The sequence below is a fragment of the Poecilia reticulata genome, chromosome 18 (genome assembly GCF_904066995.2).
Source record: "Poecilia reticulata chromosome 18, P_reticulata-male-v2, whole genome shotgun sequence".
NCBI lineage: Eukaryota > Metazoa > Chordata > Actinopteri > Cyprinodontiformes > Poeciliidae > Poecilia > Poecilia reticulata.
The window spans coordinates 27,139,794-27,158,764 of NC_088847.1; the positions used below are offsets into that span (position 1 = coordinate 27,139,794).

General features: G+C 37.8%; 1 protein-coding gene and 1 pseudogene across 2 annotated transcripts; one reads left to right on the plus strand and one right to left on the minus strand.

Moving 5' to 3' along the window:
• Nucleotides 1-174: 174 nt before the first annotated feature.
• Nucleotides 175-6,539, minus strand: LOC103480925 (L-amino-acid oxidase-like). The gene is made up of 8 exons (XM_008436123.3): nt 6,420-6,539; nt 5,821-5,886; nt 5,208-5,431; nt 4,614-4,726; nt 4,185-4,386; nt 3,240-3,308; nt 2,735-2,871; nt 175-1,851 (listed from the first exon to the last, which is right to left on the minus strand). The coding sequence occupies exons 2-8, from the start codon at nt 5,849-5,851 to the stop codon at nt 1,050-1,052; spliced, it is 1,578 nt and encodes a 525-aa protein (XP_008434345.2). The 5' UTR covers nt 5,852-5,886; nt 6,420-6,539; the 3' UTR covers nt 175-1,049.
• Nucleotides 6,540-15,278: 8,739 nt separating this feature from the next.
• On the plus strand, nt 15,279-18,393 carry LOC103480937 (L-amino-acid oxidase-like; annotated as a pseudogene). The gene is made up of 6 exons (XR_014084663.1): nt 15,279-15,493; nt 15,646-15,758; nt 15,849-16,050; nt 16,615-16,683; nt 16,990-17,126; nt 17,295-18,393. The product of XR_014084663.1 is annotated as an L-amino-acid oxidase-like (transcript).
• Nucleotides 18,394-18,971: the final 578 nt, after the last annotated feature.

Sequence of the window (18,971 nt, forward strand, 5' to 3'; positions counted from 1 at the left end):
AGAAAATAAAATAAAGACTACAGTAAGGTCAAGATATGATATGGTCAGATATGAAAAATGAGCATATTCATATGTGCAACAACTGACTGGGATATGCCACAAAAAATGTACACACTGCTCCGTATATTTGTGCAAAAAAAAAAGTCCAGGAATATGGAAATAAATGAGCAAATAAGAGCAGAGATGGAACTAACTTAATAAAGTTGTTTGGATCTCAGATATTTATAAAACTGATGGGAGGATCTGCAGTAAAGCTGCTTTGTGCTTTTGCTGGTTTCAGTTTTCTGCTGTTTTTGTTCTGTGGTTCTTCTTGTTTAATGTCTTATTTATATGTTTTGTTTTTGAATTTTCTTTCTTGCAGTTCAGTTTGAGTTTGATCCTAAAACATAATGATTAACTGCACCTTTTATATTTTATAATGTACTTTGAAATAATCTTTTTCAGTTATTTGCATTGCGTGCCTATATTTATAAAACTCTTGTGTTTTCTTAGCTGTTGCTGTTGTTGTTACTCTGTGGTCGATAGACGGAACATGATTCGATTAGATTGTGACGATGACCAGGTGGAAAAATGACCACACTCCATCTGAAATGTGTGTATATCTGAATTTAATTCATGAATAAATGAAATTAATCTGCTGAATTTGTAAGTGTAAAGTCTCAGATCTTTTATGCCAACATTTGAGAAGGTAAGACATGCAGAATAAATTAATTTAGTAAAAAGATAAAAAACCTTTTGTTGCAGAGTTTTACAGAAGATATTCAGGGCCACTGGAAAAAAAAGAATCCTAACATTTTTCTTAGAACTTTTACATTTTCCTCATAATTCTGACTTTAACCACAAAAGTCTGAGATTAAAGTGAGAATATTTTTTTGTGGCCTTCATCATAGGTCTTCTTCACACAGACAGTTATTTTTACTCTAGCATAACGTCTCCCTGTTAAATCACCAATAAATGCATCTAGACAAAAACCCAAATAAAACAAATTACAAAATGTTTCTCACTCAGAAACGAACAGAATCTGATTCTTATTTTGTGCCGAACCGGCCTCAGAGCTCGTCTCTCCCCCTGCATCTGTCTGAAAACATGACGGCCTCCTTGTTGATGTTGGCGGCGGCCCTGATGGCCGACTTCATGGCCGTCTCGATCCAGGCGTGCGAGAAGGCCGTGTGCTCTCCGGCGAAGTGAACTCGGCCTTCGCTCCTGAACAGCTCCGCTGCGTACTCCAGGTGCTGGTACGGCGTGAACAGAGCGAAGGCGCCGTGGCTGAACGGATCCTGACTCCACTTCTTCACCAGGACGCCGGTGCAGAGGGACCGGATCCTGTCACCGTGCAGCAGGACCAGGTCTCTGAGAGCCAGCTCCTTCAGCTCTTCGTCGCTGGCGCCGAGGAAGAGGAGGGAGTCGTCAGACCAGGTGTAGGAGGCCAGGAGGACCCCGATGGAGTTGTTTCCTGGGAAACCGTGGCTCGGGTAGTAGATGAAGCGTGTGGGCCGGTCGGTGATGCTCTTCCCCCCTCTGATGCCGTCCTTCTCCCAGAACCTCTGGCTGAAGGTCAGGAGGATTTTGGTGGAGCTGTCGTAGTGGACCGACCTCAGAGCGTCCATCTTCTGGACGGACAGCGGCGGGTCGAAGTCCATGTACAGAGCTGCTTTGGTGGTTGTCGTCACCAGGACGGCGTCGGCGTCGATGTGGCGCAGAGAGGACTCCTGGTCCGCCTGGTAGGAGACGGTGACGCCTCCGTTTGACCGGCTGATGCGCTGGACCTTGGAGTTCAGGAAAATCGGACCGTGAAGCAACGTGAGAAAAGCTCTGGGCAGGAGGTCCGAGCCACCGGTCACCTCATAGTACCTTCAGACAAGCAAACACTGGGGTCAGAACCAAGATTCATCCTAACATGTTGCTTTTTTGATAAATACAGATTTGGTTCATTAATACTTTGCATTGGATTTAACAGGATTATAATTATTTTATTGTCATTGAACAAGAATTTTGATATTGACTGAGAAAATTATGATTGTCTGGGTTTTATCTGGATTTTCAGTGTTTTATTAAGTTTTTTTCTTTCTTTTTCTTCTCTCTATTAACGTTATTTCTATTTCTGTTGTGTTTTTCTATTCACAAGGTCTTAAAACTCAAAAACGTCTGGTGAATGATATGTTATGGAACAAAACCTAAACCAGGAAAAGTTTAAAAACTTATATATAAATCAACTAACAGGCCTGTGGATTAAAACCTTCTTTGGCTGGATGAAGCTGAAGTAGAGACGTTTTCTGCTGCGTGTTTGAAATAAAATAAAACAAATGTAGTTTTTAATCGTGAACACAAAAGGTTTGGTAAGACACATACATTGTGTTTCATTTCATTTTCAACAGGCTATACATCACACACACAGGTTCAGGCAAGTCAAGAGTCTCCAGCATGAATCATTTTGTTTTGCTGCAGCTTCGTTCTGGCAACAGGAGAAAAGCTGCAGGTACATCTAATACAGAAAATGATTTTCTACATATTGTATTCTGAAGCTTTTATGTGAAGCCAGGTTGTAAAAAATATCATGTGGAACAAAAAGTTGTTATTTTAGATACTTTGTGTTTGTTGCTTGTGACTAAAGTGAGTAAAATTCAGACTCGGTTTGATGTGGAAGCTTCTGGAAGTGAAATGATGAACTGCCCTGTGCGTAGTGTTAATATTTAATTATTCTGCCCTCCTGCTGTGACCGTAGGTCTGGTCTTACGTGACGTTGTCGCTGATGTCCGTCTGGTCGTAGATCATCTCGGTCAGGGCGGTGTACATCATGCTCTGTTCGTTAAGAAGCTCCCCGATCATCCTGATGGCCTCCAGGCTCAGATTCCCTTCTTCTTTCAAATATTCCTGTTAAAAACACAAAAAAGAAATATTAATGTGATGCCATTTTTTCTTATTTCCAAATCTACAGAGCCAAACAGTGAGATGAAAAACAATAAATAAATGTTCTTTAAAAAAGAAAACGTTATATTTAGTCACAAAGTTATGTTTTTAGGTTCAAGTTAAACATCAAAACTGGGTTTAAAACCTCCTTTCTGTCCAATTTCAGGGTTTTCTTAATTCTGGTCTGTACCATTAATGAGAATTAAAATAAACTTCGAATTATATCTGTCCCCAGAAATGTGAATAAATCAGGAAATGTTCAGAAATGCACCAAGTTTCAGCTGTTTTCATCCTTTCTTTACCAGATTAAAGTGATAAACCTGCTGATTTACCTTCACAGAGTAATGATCGTACTTTTGCAGCGCAGCCTTGCAGCCGTGAGCTTCCACTTCATCTCTGACCTACGAGAAAGAAAGAAAAACTTCATCAAGATCAATGAAGAGAAAAAACCCTGAGGTTTTATAGTTGCTGTCGCTGCAAACATTCATGTTTTAGTTCTTTCTGGGTTTTTTAAAAGAAATACAAAATACAGGAAGATGGAAATTTGCTCCACCACATATTAGCTGATATAGTTGATTCATAGGTTACAGTATTTTTGTTCTCCACACAAATCTTTACTGCCTGAAGTTTTTAGTTTTGACACCAAAAAGAAACAAACCTGCAGGGCATTAAACAATCAGCTGTTTGACATTTTATGAACATCATAAACTTGCTGCGTGACTCCAGCTCATTATTTGCGTTGCGAGTCACAACATGATCTCATTATCTTGCTTTACGTTTGCAGGAATGTAGCTCCATACCTCCTTTATCGCCTGGCGCCCTGCTCTGCCTGGCTGGGGGCTCCAGGTGTGCAGGGGCGCCACAAAAAGGGGCAAGAACAAATAAAACTTTCACAATTCTTTTAAAACTAAAAGGTAATGTGAAGGAATATTAAATTAGTCTGCATAGAAAATATATTAAATACTAGATATAAAAAATTAGCATAGCTCTTTCAGAAGATTTTCACCTGACCTGGATTGTTTCGACCATTCCTGCTGACCCATGTTTGTTTTACCCCAGTTTTATGGAAACATAAAATTTTTGCAACACACTCTGATGTTGGTGTTTGTCTTCCCACAGTGTGTGTGAATGTGTTTCTGTCAGGGATGCATCCAAAAGTCCTTGGACAATGTTTTATAGATGTAGCTTCTGTCATAATGCATAGTCAAATAAAAAACCCATCAAAGTTCATTCCAGGCTGCAGCTACAAGTGAAATTATTTGATTTTCTCCACTAACTTTTTGCAGAGCTGCTTGCAGCAGCTGATCGGCTGAATGGCCCTTTTCACTGTCCTGCACGTTGAACTGGAGGATGTCGGGGTTCGCTTTGACCGCAAACGTTCTTTTCTTCACGCCGTTGACGTGGTAATATGTGTTGTTGTCGTCCATCGTGAACTTGCTCAGCTTCAGGCCCAACTGCTCCACGAACCAGAGGACGATGCTGTTGGCAAAACAGTCGATAGAGACTGAATTAAAACCTTCAAAGTCATAAAACCTGTTTGAAGAAGACGACAGTTTTCATGTTCCAACCAGAACTCTAGTTTAGTCATCTCTGTTCTAAGGTTTCTTTTCTTCTTCTTCTCTTTTTTGCACCCTGTGTGTGTATAGTGCAGCTGTAGGTTTTCTCTATTCACAGCTTAGAAAGTTTACATTTACTGTAAAACTCACTGGTGAAAACTTGGGATCCTCATGGCTCCCAGTTCGGCGTACCAGCCCTCCTTCTCGTTCCTGTAGGTTTCCACTCGCCCACCAACGCGGCCGCTGGCCTCCACTACGGTCACCTTGTTCAATAAATGAATGTGAGCTTTAGGAGTTATCTGAATATTACACAGTTCTGTCATGCACTTGCAGTATTATGTACAAAATGAATGAATACTGAATAAACTAATGTAGGAAACTACTTTTGGAGAAAATTTCTGGACTATTTTTATCAGTTGCTAAACTTTATGTTCTTTTTTACAATCTGCAATGAATCCTTCATATTAAGGCAGCAGCCGTCTCTAATAACTGTCTCTGATAGGACAAGTCTTTTCAGAGAACAGGAAGCTGATCATCCAGTAATGATGAACTTCCTGGTTTGACCTAAACAGATTAAATCTTACGGTGGAAATTTGAACAAACTACATAGTTTTGTTTGCATGCTTTTCCTCTGTTTTCATTGGTTATTTTGCATTGAGGGCCTTTTCATGCCTCCATCCTATCACCTCTACTCTTGATTCAGGCTTTAATTTTATGACAAATGAGTCAGTGGGTCAGATGAACCTCGTGTCCAGCATCTTGAAGCAGTTTAGCCGCGGTCAGTCCGGCCATGCCAGCCCCAACAATAACGACATGATTGGAGGTATTGATGCGTGGAAGGCCGTTTTTCAGCGTCTCCAGCAGGACGTCGTAGTCTTTGTCCTCCAGGCATTCGGCCAGATGCTCCTTCAGACTAGCAGCAGCGACGTGGCTGCAGCACAGAGTCAGCAGCAGCAAACCGATGGAAACTGGATACAACAAGAGAAACAAACTCAAACAGTCAAACTGGCCGGATTTATGAAATAATTGAAGTTTTACAGGTTTAATAAACAAATTCATTTCTACAAATTGAAAATGTCTCTTATTTTCTAAAAATCAAAGCAGGAAAAGAGTTTAGCTCTTCTAAACTTGGTCACATGGGTGTGAAGTAAGAATAAAAAATCCAAAATTGAATCTTGTTGACCTCGAAGTCATAAAGCAGAACTAAGTTTTTCCTCAGTGGTTTTTCCTGCAGACAGGAAATGAAAGATCTGTGATATTGCTGATCTGGACTTTCTGTACATCTTCATTCATCACTTTTCTTCATTCATACAAACAGTTTGAACTCTTACTATCAGTTTCAAGTGACAATACTTACATATTTTGGATTTCCCGTCATGCTGACCCATCTCTGATGTTATTTTCTTGCCTCCTCTCTTTATTGCTGAAGATGTAATAAAATCAGACATGTTTTTGTCTCATCTTTTAATGTAACAAAACTTTACACCTGTGCAGTTCTAGGATTCATCTTCTGTACAATTAAATGCTGTTTGTTGTGATCTATTTAGAAAATAATATGAATTTCACAAAAACATATTAAAGGAAATAGTAAAATGAAATAGCATGCTGTGAAAGAAGTCTACATTATTTGTGTTTTATGCTGTAATTTTGATAAACATACAATATTATCTTTCATTTTATCTGTAAATCTATGCACAGATGCACTTTAAGTTTAAATGTCAAACTTTAAACTTAAAGTTTGACATTTAAACATTGTGATTTTTTTTTTGACGACACAAAATCCAAAAAGCTCAGGTAAAGTAGAACCTTTTTCAAACTAAATTTACAAAATTCTCTCTTGATTTGCTTTTAAAAGACAAAAACTTTAAAACCAAAACCCTATAAAACATCAAGATTAAAAGAAAACATTCGCTAAAGTAAATCAAGACATTAAAACATGTTATAATTTCTTTTTACCGTTGATACGGAGTCCAGTCAGACGAGCTGCTGCGCTTCAGAAGTTGGAAAAAATACTTTCAGTTCCTTCTCTTATTGCCAAACAAGTCAGTCAGCATGAGTGAATGACTCATGTTTTCATCCACCATCTGTTAAATCACAAAACAAATTATATAAAAACATGAATAAATTTCAGGGCCTACTGAAAACTAAGGTCTACAAAACAGATTTTTTCTTTCAGTTTCCTGAATTCATGCCAAGTCACACACCTGGCAGCGCAGTGAGGACATTCCTACTGTACCTGCTTATTTAAAATAAATAGTTTTGCTTTTTGTTCAAGTCAGTCTTATCTGCAATGTGGGTTTTTATCTGAATTACCTCAGTTTAGATAAACAGAAGGAAGTTTCGACCAGAGAGTTTAGCTGATGGCCAACACTGATTTCCATCGTTCCCAGTACAAAAAAATGATTCATAAGACCATAAAACCATGAAAACATAAAACCGTGAAACCATAAAACCATGACGGGTCAAGAGGGTTCAATCAAAGTGAAAGCACAAACTTAATATTTAGACATGAGTTGTTTAATTATATTAAAATTGTCCTTGGAAATAAATCAACGCTCCTCCAAACTTCAAATAACTCAAAATGTCCCTTTGCAGGCAAGACTCAAAAACACAAACATTAACTTTAGCAGGAAATATACATAAAACGTTGAATTTCATAATCTGGGATTTAATTCGTGCTGCTGGTTTTCATTAGAGACACTTTCAGTTTGTTAACATGTACAGTACGGCTCGAAAGCAGAACCTGGACCTCATGGATGTTTTACACAAGAACGGAGACCAAAGTCAGCTGCTTTGGGAGGAAGAAGCTGGTTTACAACATCAGAGTTAAAATTAGATTCACTGGCGAAGCAGCAAGTTGGAGTTTGATCGGTTCTGCCATCGTCTGCTGTGGTTGAAACATCCGAGGCTTAAACATGTTCAACAACTGGTAAAACATAAAAATAAAGTATCTATTTCATTAAGCTGGACGTTTCATAAAATGAAGAACATCCAAAGAATAAACCTCCTCATGTGATGATGACAAAATCTCTTCAGTCAGAGGTTTTACAGAAATACAGCACGTATTTCCCCCTATGATAAATACAGGAAATATGTTTGAACTTTCAACTTCTTTGCTAGGCGTAAACACAAGATATGTCCAGATATTCACATACTCTGAATAAAAAGACACAAACACATTTTTTCCTCAGTCTCTGAAGTTAAATCAAACCAAATGTTTCTTGTTTTAACTTAGTCAGAATTACCAGAATTAATTGTTTTCTAAAAAATATAAAGAACATCAATGAACCTGATTCTTTGGAGAGCAATTATGATGGTACCATAAATGTAACACGATGTTTTTCAGCATAAAATTAAACCATGACATGTGTTTTTAGATATCAGCGGCTTTTACAAGTCAGAAACCACAAAGAAGATAAAAAATAAAATTTACTGATAAAGTTTTTTTTCAGCTGAGTGTTTTGTATTTCCTGCTTGATCCAGCAGCTTTAGATGTAAAGAGACCTGAACTGAACTTTTCATAATGAGTTCCTCCAGTTGGATAAACACAGGTTCATATTTCATACATGTCCATTCATGTCAGGTTAAAAAGCAGATTAAATTGTTAATCTGAATTCTTACTTCAGCTGTAAAACCTGTCCGTGTTGCGTTTCATCCGCTTGTCGCTCCCTCACTCGTTACCTCTGCATATTTCTCTGGTGTTTCACTGAGTGAGATGTTCAGGATCCTGGCAGCAGTGATATCAGCTCATCAACTTTTGTTTATCCACTTTAATCTTCTTCCCTCTCATCTCTGCCTCGTGCTGTTTGTGAACATCTGAGCCTCAACTGGCTTTATTGACCTTTTTACCAGCTTTTTGTCTGCGTTACGGGACACCTGGCCGCCATCATCACCTCGTCTGCTTCACTCACCTTCTGCCGCATTTAATCAGTCTGAGCAACAACGACTGGGAAAACCACAGTTCAGCTGCATCGTTTCCGACACATCAATTATGAACCGTTGTCCTGCAAAAGTGGGTTTAAATTATATATGTGTTTAGTTATCCAGACGATAAATTAGCAAACAAACAACCACAATAACACACCGTAAAAATCATCCAGACGGCTGAAGGTCAAACAAACAGGTTCATATTTTATTCATAGTTTTAATACTTTAATTAAAAAAAAAAGAACAACCAGATTGACTCCACAGGGATTAAGTTCTTCATCCAGGTTTGGAGAAAGTTGGACTCAAACCCATAACTTTAGATTACATAACAGTCACTGAACCACGGAAATCTGCTTCCTCAAACTGAAAATAAACCCAGAGTCAGTTTCACTTACTGTGAAAATGATGCCAACACTGATTATGTCTGTATGAAACTATATTATTACAGTTTCAGGTGATTCAAGACCCACTAACATAGTTACTGTTTGATAAAGTTTCTTTTGGTGAAGTAAAAACTTCTACATTGTCAAACTGAAACATTTCCAACCCCACAGAGTGAAACTTTGTTGAGACAGGAAACCATCGTTCATAAACCATTTATATAAAAGGACAAAGTTGATTAAAAGTAGCTTATTCAACCTGCATGTGGAAAATTAAAGTAAAATACTTTATATTAAAAACTTTTACTTACAGAGCAGTTAGCAGGTTAGAAGCTTTTCACTGTCTAAACGGGTTAGTTGGTCTGCAGCATCCTGCCTTCACTACCATAAACCCTGGACGAAGAAATAATTAACAAAATGCTTTGAGTGTTAATAATTACTGCCTATCAGATGTAAATATATTAAAATATAATGTTTGTAGTTAAGTCCCACTATAAACTTTCCCTAAATTGTGTTCAGTTTCTGCTTCAGAATATTTACAGCAGCAGATCATGAGAAAAAGTGTTGAACAAAAACCCACCACATCTGAACTGGTGTGAGAACGACAGAGCTGGTCGAGTCGCAGCTCAACGGGAAATGAACCAGCAGCCACAGAAACCGACATCAGTTTCACATCGAGGGCAGCAACATTACCACCAAAAGACAAAGCAGCTCCTCCATGTGGGACTGCAGAGCTGCAGACTGAAGAGAGCAAGTCGAGCAGAAACATCCAATATGATCCCTGAGTGGAGAAATCAAGAGCTCAGCAGCAGCAGCAGCAGCTGGAAGCAGATCAACATTTAATGTAATTTTACATATTGTCTGGTGTGATTAAAGTAGGCTGAAGTAGATTTAATTCTTCTGGTATTATTAGTAAAACAGGTTTCTTAAGATTTCTTAATTTTTCCAAGGCTGCATGTTGAATCCTGAGACAGACCTGTGGATGCTGCCATCTAGTGGTTAAACATGAGGAGGGCAGTTATTGGCTGCAGAAATTACAGTTGATATCTTTGATTTGATCCGTTTCCTTGAAGTGATGAGCAAAGAAACAAACAGGTAAAACAAAGGAGGCATGATTTATGGTTTATGGAACTAAATGAATGTGGATATTGCAGAATTTGGTATTTATTAATTTGGCAAACTTTATTGGAATTTATTTATTAGATTGGTATTCATTTAAAACTGACAATAATACACAAAAATGAGGGATCAGGCAGGGCATCATGGGAAACTATTAAATACTGAGACTCAGAAAGACCAGAACTAAATATTAAAAATATTTAAAAATCAAAAGGAAACACTAACAGAAGAGAATAAGTCAAAAAAGCGACACAATACTAATAAAACAGAAGCTAAAACAAGAGAATTACAGAAAAAAACAGGATCCACACTTAGATTAAATGACTCAGGTGATCTAATTATCACCGAATTATCAACCACATTCAGACACGTTCCACACAATGTGTTTTTTTTTCTTAATAAATAAAAGCACTTTCCAGAAACTGAGTTTTAGTATCCAAACAACTATAAACAGTTAAAAAACAATGCTTAAGTAGAAGAGCTACATTATTAAATTACAGTTTATCAAAAACATCGAACAGTTTTCTCAAAAAATGACAAATGTCAGATTTAAAAATGTTTTAATTCATGAATATTTGAGTCAACTGATTATTTTCTGGTTATTTTATTAGAAACATGAGAACAAAAGGAAATTAACAGAAAGTCAGACTCAATTCTGAACATTACAAAAATATTATAACAATATATTAGTCCATGAAAATATGCAACATTTTATTAACCTTTAAAAAAAACGTTGTCCTGTCAGTGAAGTTCCTCATCAAAGGATAAAGTTTATTTCAAGCTTTGCTCTGAGGGGTCCAGGTGGGTTTAGCTGCCCACTGAGATGCCTGGAAGCACCGACCTCTATGTTCATCTCCAGTTTACCTTTCTAATGGATTACAAGTTATACAACAACTACTAATTACATAAAACTGACCTAGTTACTTTATACTCATTTAAAAAAAGAGAAAATCTTCACCGACTGGAGCCCAGAATCCGGTTTCCTGTTCTGAATTCAGCTCCTTTTATAACGACGGGAGGCGGGAAAACAAGAAGTGATCCAACAACTTCTGTTGCTCAATATTCACTGGAAATGATGTTTTGTGTTCGACTTACTTGGAACATTTTATTCTCCTAGATGAAAACATAGATTTCTTTAGAAATGTCATGCTATTTACTTCTGGAGCGACTTGTGGAGCCTGAGGACTTTGCAGTTACACAAATTTAAAATTCAGTGACATAAAGCAGGAAGTTTTCACAGCTAAATTTGATCACGATCATTGAATCATTCATTATTCTTCTGCTATAACTATAAATATTAGTGACTGAATTCAAAGCACGTTGTGTCTTAATTATTTAGGATCTGAACTTCCTCTGGTTTGATACTTTTACTCTCTGCAACAGTTTAACTTCTACTGTGGATCCTCTGAGTGACACAGATTATAAAAAACTGGGGAAGAAAACAGCAAATCATGTTTTTGGACATGTCCTGTCTTCTGACATGTTGCCAAAAGATGAAAGATAAATACAACTCAGTTATCCATTTTGACAAACTTCAAAGTTTCAATCAGTTTGAAGTTTATCTCTTTTTTAAAAACAATAATTTCTGGTAAAAGTACATGAGGCTCCACAGCCATCATCTGTTTCCTGACAGCAAAAAGGTTCTGGGTTCAAATCTGCATGTTTTCCTCTTTTGCATGTTTCTAAAAACAAACAGACATGGATGACAAAAATAGATGAGCTTTAAAAACTAACAAACAAAAGGTTGATTGATTTGAAGATTAGTATTGAAATGATTACATTTTATTTCATTTACCACGATGAATGAAAAGCAACTCTGACATTTTCAAAATTGTTCTTTTAAAGTTTTTAAACTTATCTTTGTAACCTGTTATGCAAGAGTTTCAGCTGCTTTTCAGAGGAACTAAAGGAAACGTTAACAAGACGCAAAGATTGTGAAATAATCACCTTGAAGTAAAAAGTCAGCAGAGCCTGTTTAAATAAATCAGCCGAGCTGTAAAACCAGTTTAAATTACTGATCACTGACTGGTGTTTAGGGCAGATATGTTTTAGTAAATAATCATTTTGATGATTGTAGCTTTCAGCTGATAAAAATCCAAAATTAATTCAACAAGGTAACAAGGAGTCTTTATGAGAACTGATGCATAACAACCCTCTGACATTATTCAGGTCAGATAAGAGCTAAATAAAAACTGATGTAATTGTTTCATTATGTTTCACTGTTTTTCCAACCATAAAGCTGATATTGTTTGTGCATTCATGTGTGTGTGAACTGCTTTGTTGTACTTTTAATTACACTTTTAGCTGCGTGACAAAACTTGCTCTGTGTGAGGATTTTCTGTTCAGCCCAAACTGTCACTCCGAGGTTTGATCTAACCTGGTTTCTCCTGAAATCTACAATCAATTTCTGTTTTATTATGGGAACAAACTGGCAGCAGCTTGTAGTAACACATCTAAAGTCCCACTTTACAAGTCTTAATTTTTGGAAGTAATAAAATGCCTTTTAAATGTCTTATATTCATAAAATAAATTAATCTGGACGACTTTGCAGAGTCTATTGCTGCATTGCTGCACTTGAACGTGGAAGAGGTGTTTTATATCAGCCTGCCAAAATGTCACTGTGACAAATTCACCAATTCTACAGGTTTTACAAGAGGTTTAGTCCTGGACTGTTTCCTGTAGGAGTGGAATGAGAAAAAGGAGAAATAGTAAATAGTTACAGAATGCTGCTTTTTTTGTCAGGTAACTTGTTTTATGTTTGATATATTTTGCTTTGGCAGTCTAAAATGTAAGCTACTTTCACATATATGTAAAATATTACAAACTAAAATCAATAGTTTGTGCAATGAAACTACTACTACCCATAATAACAATAATAATAATAAAATTATGGTATTAAAAGAAAGTAAAGAAGTGTTTCCAAAGCTGCTATAAAAGTGTTAATTAGTCACACATCCACACCCTGCAGCTGTAAAAGCAGAAATGTCATCATCCTTTCTGGTTGATGTGGTTTTTCTCCTCCCTCTTAAAGGGCCGGAGCCAAAACATGATGATCAGAAAAGTTCTGGTTATTAAACAATCACGGTTCCTTAGCTGTTTTTACAGCAGTGCTCAGCCTCACTTGTGCAAATCAAAGATTTCCAAATCATGCAATAATCAAAAATAAAATCAAAAATATTTAGCTTTATTCATTTAGTATATTTTCTTTTAAACAGGATCTTGTTAGATTAATATTTATCTCTTGGCCTGCAGGGTTTCTGCAGTGTCCTCTAATACAACATGAAGAGACGGTGGGGAGTTTGACTTGATCCTTTTTCCAAGTCTGTGCAAAAAAAAAAAATGTGATTAAAAGGTTTATGTTTTTTGAAGTTCTTTGGATCAACTTTTAGATTTATTTAGAAATAAATAATAAACATAAAATAACTAAGAACAAAAGGATCCAATACTGACCTAATCAAAACAAAGACAATAAACTAAGGCAATAAATAAATAAAACTATCAATCCAGAAAGAATAAACAAATAAAACTTAAGATTCTGACAGGAATTTTTCCTTCTTTTATTTTCCAGATTTGTCTCTAGAGCTAAAGATAGATGCACATCTTCATCAGTGAATGTAAATGTCTGCGTATGAATTTACTGATAAAATTTAAAGACTCTTTTTCATTTTTCCAACTCTTTGCAACAAACGACTCTTGAAACAGTTGCAGCTCCATGAGTCGGTGTGACTCAGTGAACTGACACTCCTACGTTTGTCAAAAACTGGAATGTTTCTGTGGAAATGGCTGAACGTTGGCAGGTTTTCTAGTTCAAGTCTAGAACAGTGTGTACTGCAAAAATGTAGGCAAGAGTTTAAATATTAGTCAAAAATATGAATTAATATAAAATATACAATTTGTTATTGTTAAATAATTGTTTATTATAAAAATGCTAAGCTAAATAAACAAAGCAAAGAGCTTTCCAGTTCTTTGTCCATCCATCCATCCATCCATCCATCCATCCATCCATCCATCCATCCATCCATCCATCCATCCATCCATCCATCCATTTTCTTCCACTTATCCGAGGTCGGGTCGCGGGGGCAGCAGCTTCAGAAGGGAGGCCCAGACTTCCCTCATTCCAGCCACTTCTTCCAGCTCCTCCAGGAACCCCAAGGCGTTCCCAGGCCATAGAGAGACATAGTCCCTCCAGCATGTCCTGGGTCTCCCCTCCTCCCAGTGGGACCTGAACTCCTCACCAGGGAGGCGTCCAGGAGGCATCCTGACCAGATGCCCGAGCCTCAACTGGCTCCTCTCGACATGGAGGAGCAGTGGCTCTACTCTGAGTCCCTCCTGGATGACCGAGCTTCTCTCTCTAAGGGAGAGCCCAGCCACCCTGCGGAGGAGGAAACCCATTTCGGCCGCTTGTACCCGTGATCTCGTTCTTTCGGTCATGACCCAAAGCTAATGACCATAGATGAGGGTGGGAACGCAGATCGACCGGTAAATCAAGAGCTTTGCTTTTTGACTCAGCTCTCTCTTCACCACAACGGTGACATGACGGTGACTGTTCTTTGTTTTTTCAGTAAAAGGCAGCTGAGATTCCAAGGAAAGAAACGCCTTTGTTCCTTTTTTCCAACTGATTATAATAAACAAGACAAGCAACTTATTTTCACCAACGTCGTAACATATAAAGGGACCGACGCCACCGCAGGTAACGCAGAATTTCTGCTGAAGAACACAGCTCCAAGGTAAGAACTGATTCATAAATTACATTTAATCATAAATGTTATGTTGAAAATATAAAAGCCGAAAAGCACTATTTTGTACTGTTTTTGAAAATGAATTAAAAATAATAAAACAAGCAAAGTAAAAATATTGAACTACTGTCTTACAATTTCATATCTTCACTTTATTGCAGGCAATAGAAGTGTTCAGGTGAGATGAATCAGCTGTAATGGAAAAATAAATTAACATATCATGTGATACAGTTAAAATTAATCACAATTTAACACAGAAAATAACTCAAAACCAGTTGACTGACAAGTTTTATACGTTTGTATTATTTCAAAGATAGGAAGCAAAATGGATCCATCACTTGTAAAAACATCTCTATGTGAGTATTTGCTTGGTTTCGTATTTATTTATTCTTCATTGTTGTTTTTTGATCTCGCAGGTGTCATGCATTTAAAGATTCTAAAAACTAAAACGTGAATTTTTTAGTGTATCTCTGGAAAGACGATTCAAACTCTACAACATGAGCTTCTATCTGAATTTATTTTTCTTTCTAGAAAAGGCAGTAGGTTTTATTACCTGTACTTAATGAAGTATTATCTAATCATCAGTGATCTTTACAACACATTTTACAGCTTTAATTGTCTCTTTCTTTCTCATTTTGTGTCACCAGTTGTCTTTGGCTTGATGCTGCTGCTGCTCCAAAGCTGTTCCTCTGCTGCCAGCCTGAAAGATAAACTGACCGACTGTTTGACGGACAAAGACTACGATGAACTGCTGCGCATAGCAGAACACGGCCTCCCAAAGATACAGAAAAGTCATCATGTTGTTATTGTTGGAGCTGGGATGGCCGGCCTGACGGCAGGAAAACTCCTCCAGGATGCAGGACATGAGGTACAATTAGAACATTTTGGACAAATTCAGTGTAACAAAGAAGCTCCTGCTCTCTGGTGGATGTAACATTTGTTTGCTTTTAGACTCAATATCTGCATTTAGCAAACAATGTTACAATTAATTTTTTCTTTCTGTAATTTTTAATAAAAAAGGTCACCATCATAGAAGCTAACAATCGTGTTGGCGGACGAGTGGAAACATACAGGAATCACCAGGAGGGCTGGCAAGCAGAAATCGGGGCCATGAGGATCCCAGATTTCCATCGGTAAGTTTCATATCTGAACTCGACTGAGTTTGAAAACAACACATCTGAAATCATAAGCTGACATCATTTCTAACAATTATTTCTCCACAGCATTGTCCTTACATTTGCTGATAATCTGGGGGTGAAGCTCAGGGATTTCATCATGGATGACAACAACACATACTACCTGGTCAACGGGGTGAAGAAAAGGAATTATGAGGTGAAAGAAAACCCAGACGTTCTGCAGTACAACGTGTATGAGAACGAGACGGGAAAGTCAGCCGAGGAACTGCTGCAACAGGCTTTGGCTCCGGTGAGTGGGAAACAAAACAAGGGTGGAACGAAGACAAAGAATAACAGCTGGAGTTTGTTACTTTCAAAATGTTCTCAGGTATGGATGTGGTTCTTCTCAGATTTATCTCAGCAGTTCCTTAGACAGTAGTGGGAACTAACGGACAGGGAACGCCTAAGTTTCAAATGTCTGCCTATATATTTCTTCCTTATTTCAATTGTAAGTAGTTCTTTTAATGTCCTGTGATATGATATATTTACCCATGTATCCATAACAATCTAAACTTTCAAAATCCAGCATGTTATTTTCGCAATTTACCGTCTATTAAACGAGTGCCCCCCGGATTAATTACACTCTCTGCAGCTGCAGCTGTGAAATTACCGTAATAACCCGATATTGGCTGGAAAGTGCAACGTCTCCCCTTTCAGAAACCGTTGGTATTTTTGAGATAGCGCTACATGTGGCGGAATTGCGGTACTGCAAATTTGGCAGTGTCGTCGGTGACACGTTCCGGTCTAGAAGGGTTAAAAGTTAATAGTTTAAACGTTTATACTGTTAAAGAAATATTTATTTTGTTTTTTGTAGGTTAGGATGGAAGTTAAAGAACACGGCTGCAAGTACACACTGCAAAAATATGACCATTATTCTGTAAAGGTAAGGTACAGCATGTTTTAATAATTGGCATAAATCAACAGACAATGCTGCTATGAAATATGAGTAACTCTTGTTTTTCTGCCTGAAGTGTTATGATGCAATGTAGGGAATAAATTACAGACAACAACATGCTTTTCATGTCAACCTGTACCAGCATCAGTCATTTACAGCTACAAGGTTCTGGTGTAATGTGTGGCTAAAACTGCATTTAAATAAGATCAAACTGGAGGTAAAGGCTGATTTGCCTCTAGTTAAAGAATTAGAAGCACAAATCAAACTACAGTTGTAAACATGTTTGTTTATCAGGAATATCTGAAAGAAGTTGGACGTCTGAGTGATGGAGCCATCAGAATGATTGGAGATCTGCTGAACGAGCAGAGCCTCATGTACACGGCCCTGAGTGAGATGGTCTACGACCAGTCCGACGTAAACGACACCGTCAGGTGAGGCCAGGAAGCAGCTAAAGAAGATTTAAACACAGAACTAGAACTGCAGTTCTGTCTGTAAATCTGTTGGATCTGAGATAAACTGAGGCAACATTTAATATTACTGATGATATGCTAGTAGTATGAATGCATAATAACAGCAGCTCATTTTTCTTACATATGAAGGTACTTTGAGATGACTGATGGCACCGACAGTCTCCCCAATGCCATCGCTCTCCCTCTCAATCAAGCCATTAATCTGAACTCTGCGGTTCAGCTAATCAACCAATCAGAGGACGGCGTCATTGTACAGTACCGGAGAAATCAGGCAGACGGTCCTACAAAGGTCTTTGCTGACACCGTCCTGGTCACAACCACAGCCAAGGCAGCTCTTTTCATGGAGTTCGTTCCACCTCTTTCTGTACAAAAGATGGAGGCCCTGAGGACGGTCCACTACGACAGCGCCACCAGGATCACGTTGACGTTCAGTGAAAAGTTCTGGGAGAAAGAAGGCATCTATGGAGGAAAGAGCGTCACTGACCGACCCTCTCGATTCATCTACTACCCCAGCCACAGCTTCCCAAAAAACAATACGATCGGCGTCCTCCTGGCTTCCTACACCTGGGCTGAAGACTCGCTGCTCTTCCTCGGCGCCAGCGATGAGCAGCTGAAGGAGGTTCTTCTGAGAGATTTGTCTGAGATCCACGGTGATCACGTCCGGGATCTCTGCACCGGCATTCTGGTGAAGAAGTGGAGTCTGGACCCCCACAGCCACGGCGCCTTCGCTCTCTTCACTCCTTACGAGCACCTGGAGTACGCCAACGAGCTGTTCAGGAGAGAAGGCCGGATTCATTTGCTGGCGAACACACGGCCTTCCCTCATGGATGGATCGAAACATCTATAAAATCTGCAATCAGGGCTTCTGCGAATATTAACGCAGAGGCACGATCTGGGAAAAACGAGGGCCGAGACGAACTCTAAACTGAAGATAAAGCTTCAGTTTAGAGTGAAGCATTTCTTTCAAGATGCTGGTTTGTTACTTAGATTAACTTTTCTCCATTACATAAGTATTGATTAATGTGTGTCATGTGCTTCGATTGATTTCTTTGCTTTAGTTGTTTTTTCTGTAAAGGCTAAAGGGATTTTGTTTTCTTTCCTTATGCTTACACACAAATATTGAAATAAAAGTTTTATTCTTAATATTTCATATTGTGCAAAATGTGTTTTAGAACATACTACTTTTGACATTTTTCATTCATTCATAATTGAAAGAGGGACAGAAACCTGTTCCAGTCGTCGTAAAGAATCAAATTCACTGCAAACATACATTATCATATTATAGAATAAGATATTTTTTATTTTTTATTTTTATTTTTATTCATTCATTTCATTTAGTACAAAAAAAACAAACAATCTAACACATGTTTTGGTATACTAAAAAATACATCTCAAAGATACATCTGAAGTTTTAAAACAAAATGAAATGAAAGGCAGCAGAAAGAAGAAAAAAATCTTATAATATCTGCCCCTTTTTTCTCAACTCTGAATCAAAACAGGGGGAAAAAAATGGTTATCTTCTGCAACAACAACAAAAAAAAAAAACAATGTCAGTCGTCTATGTCAATATAATAACGTTAATATGAGCTCACTTTATGCTATGTCATACTTCTTCAAAAATCCAGTCTTTAACAATCTCTTAAACATGTACAATGATTTGGCATTTTAACATCATTTTGTAAGTCGTTCCACAATTTGACTCCTTGAATAGAGGTACATCGTTCTTTCAAACTGGTTCTGAATTTGGGTTTCTTAAAAATCTGTATCCCCTTAAGATTATAACAGCTCTCTCTCTTTGCAAAGAGT

Coding starts and splice junctions, on each gene's coding strand:
- LOC103480925 (XM_008436123.3), bottom strand. CDS start 5,851: ATGGGTCAGCATGACGGGAAATCCAAAATAT. Junction 5,432..5,820: donor TGACGGGAAATCCAAAATAT/GTAAGTATTGTC, acceptor TGTTGTATCCAG/TTTCCATCGGTTTGCTGCTG. Junction 4,727..5,207: donor TTCAAGATGCTGGACACGAG/GTTCATCTGACC, acceptor TTATTGAACAAG/GTGACCGTAGTGGAGGCCAG.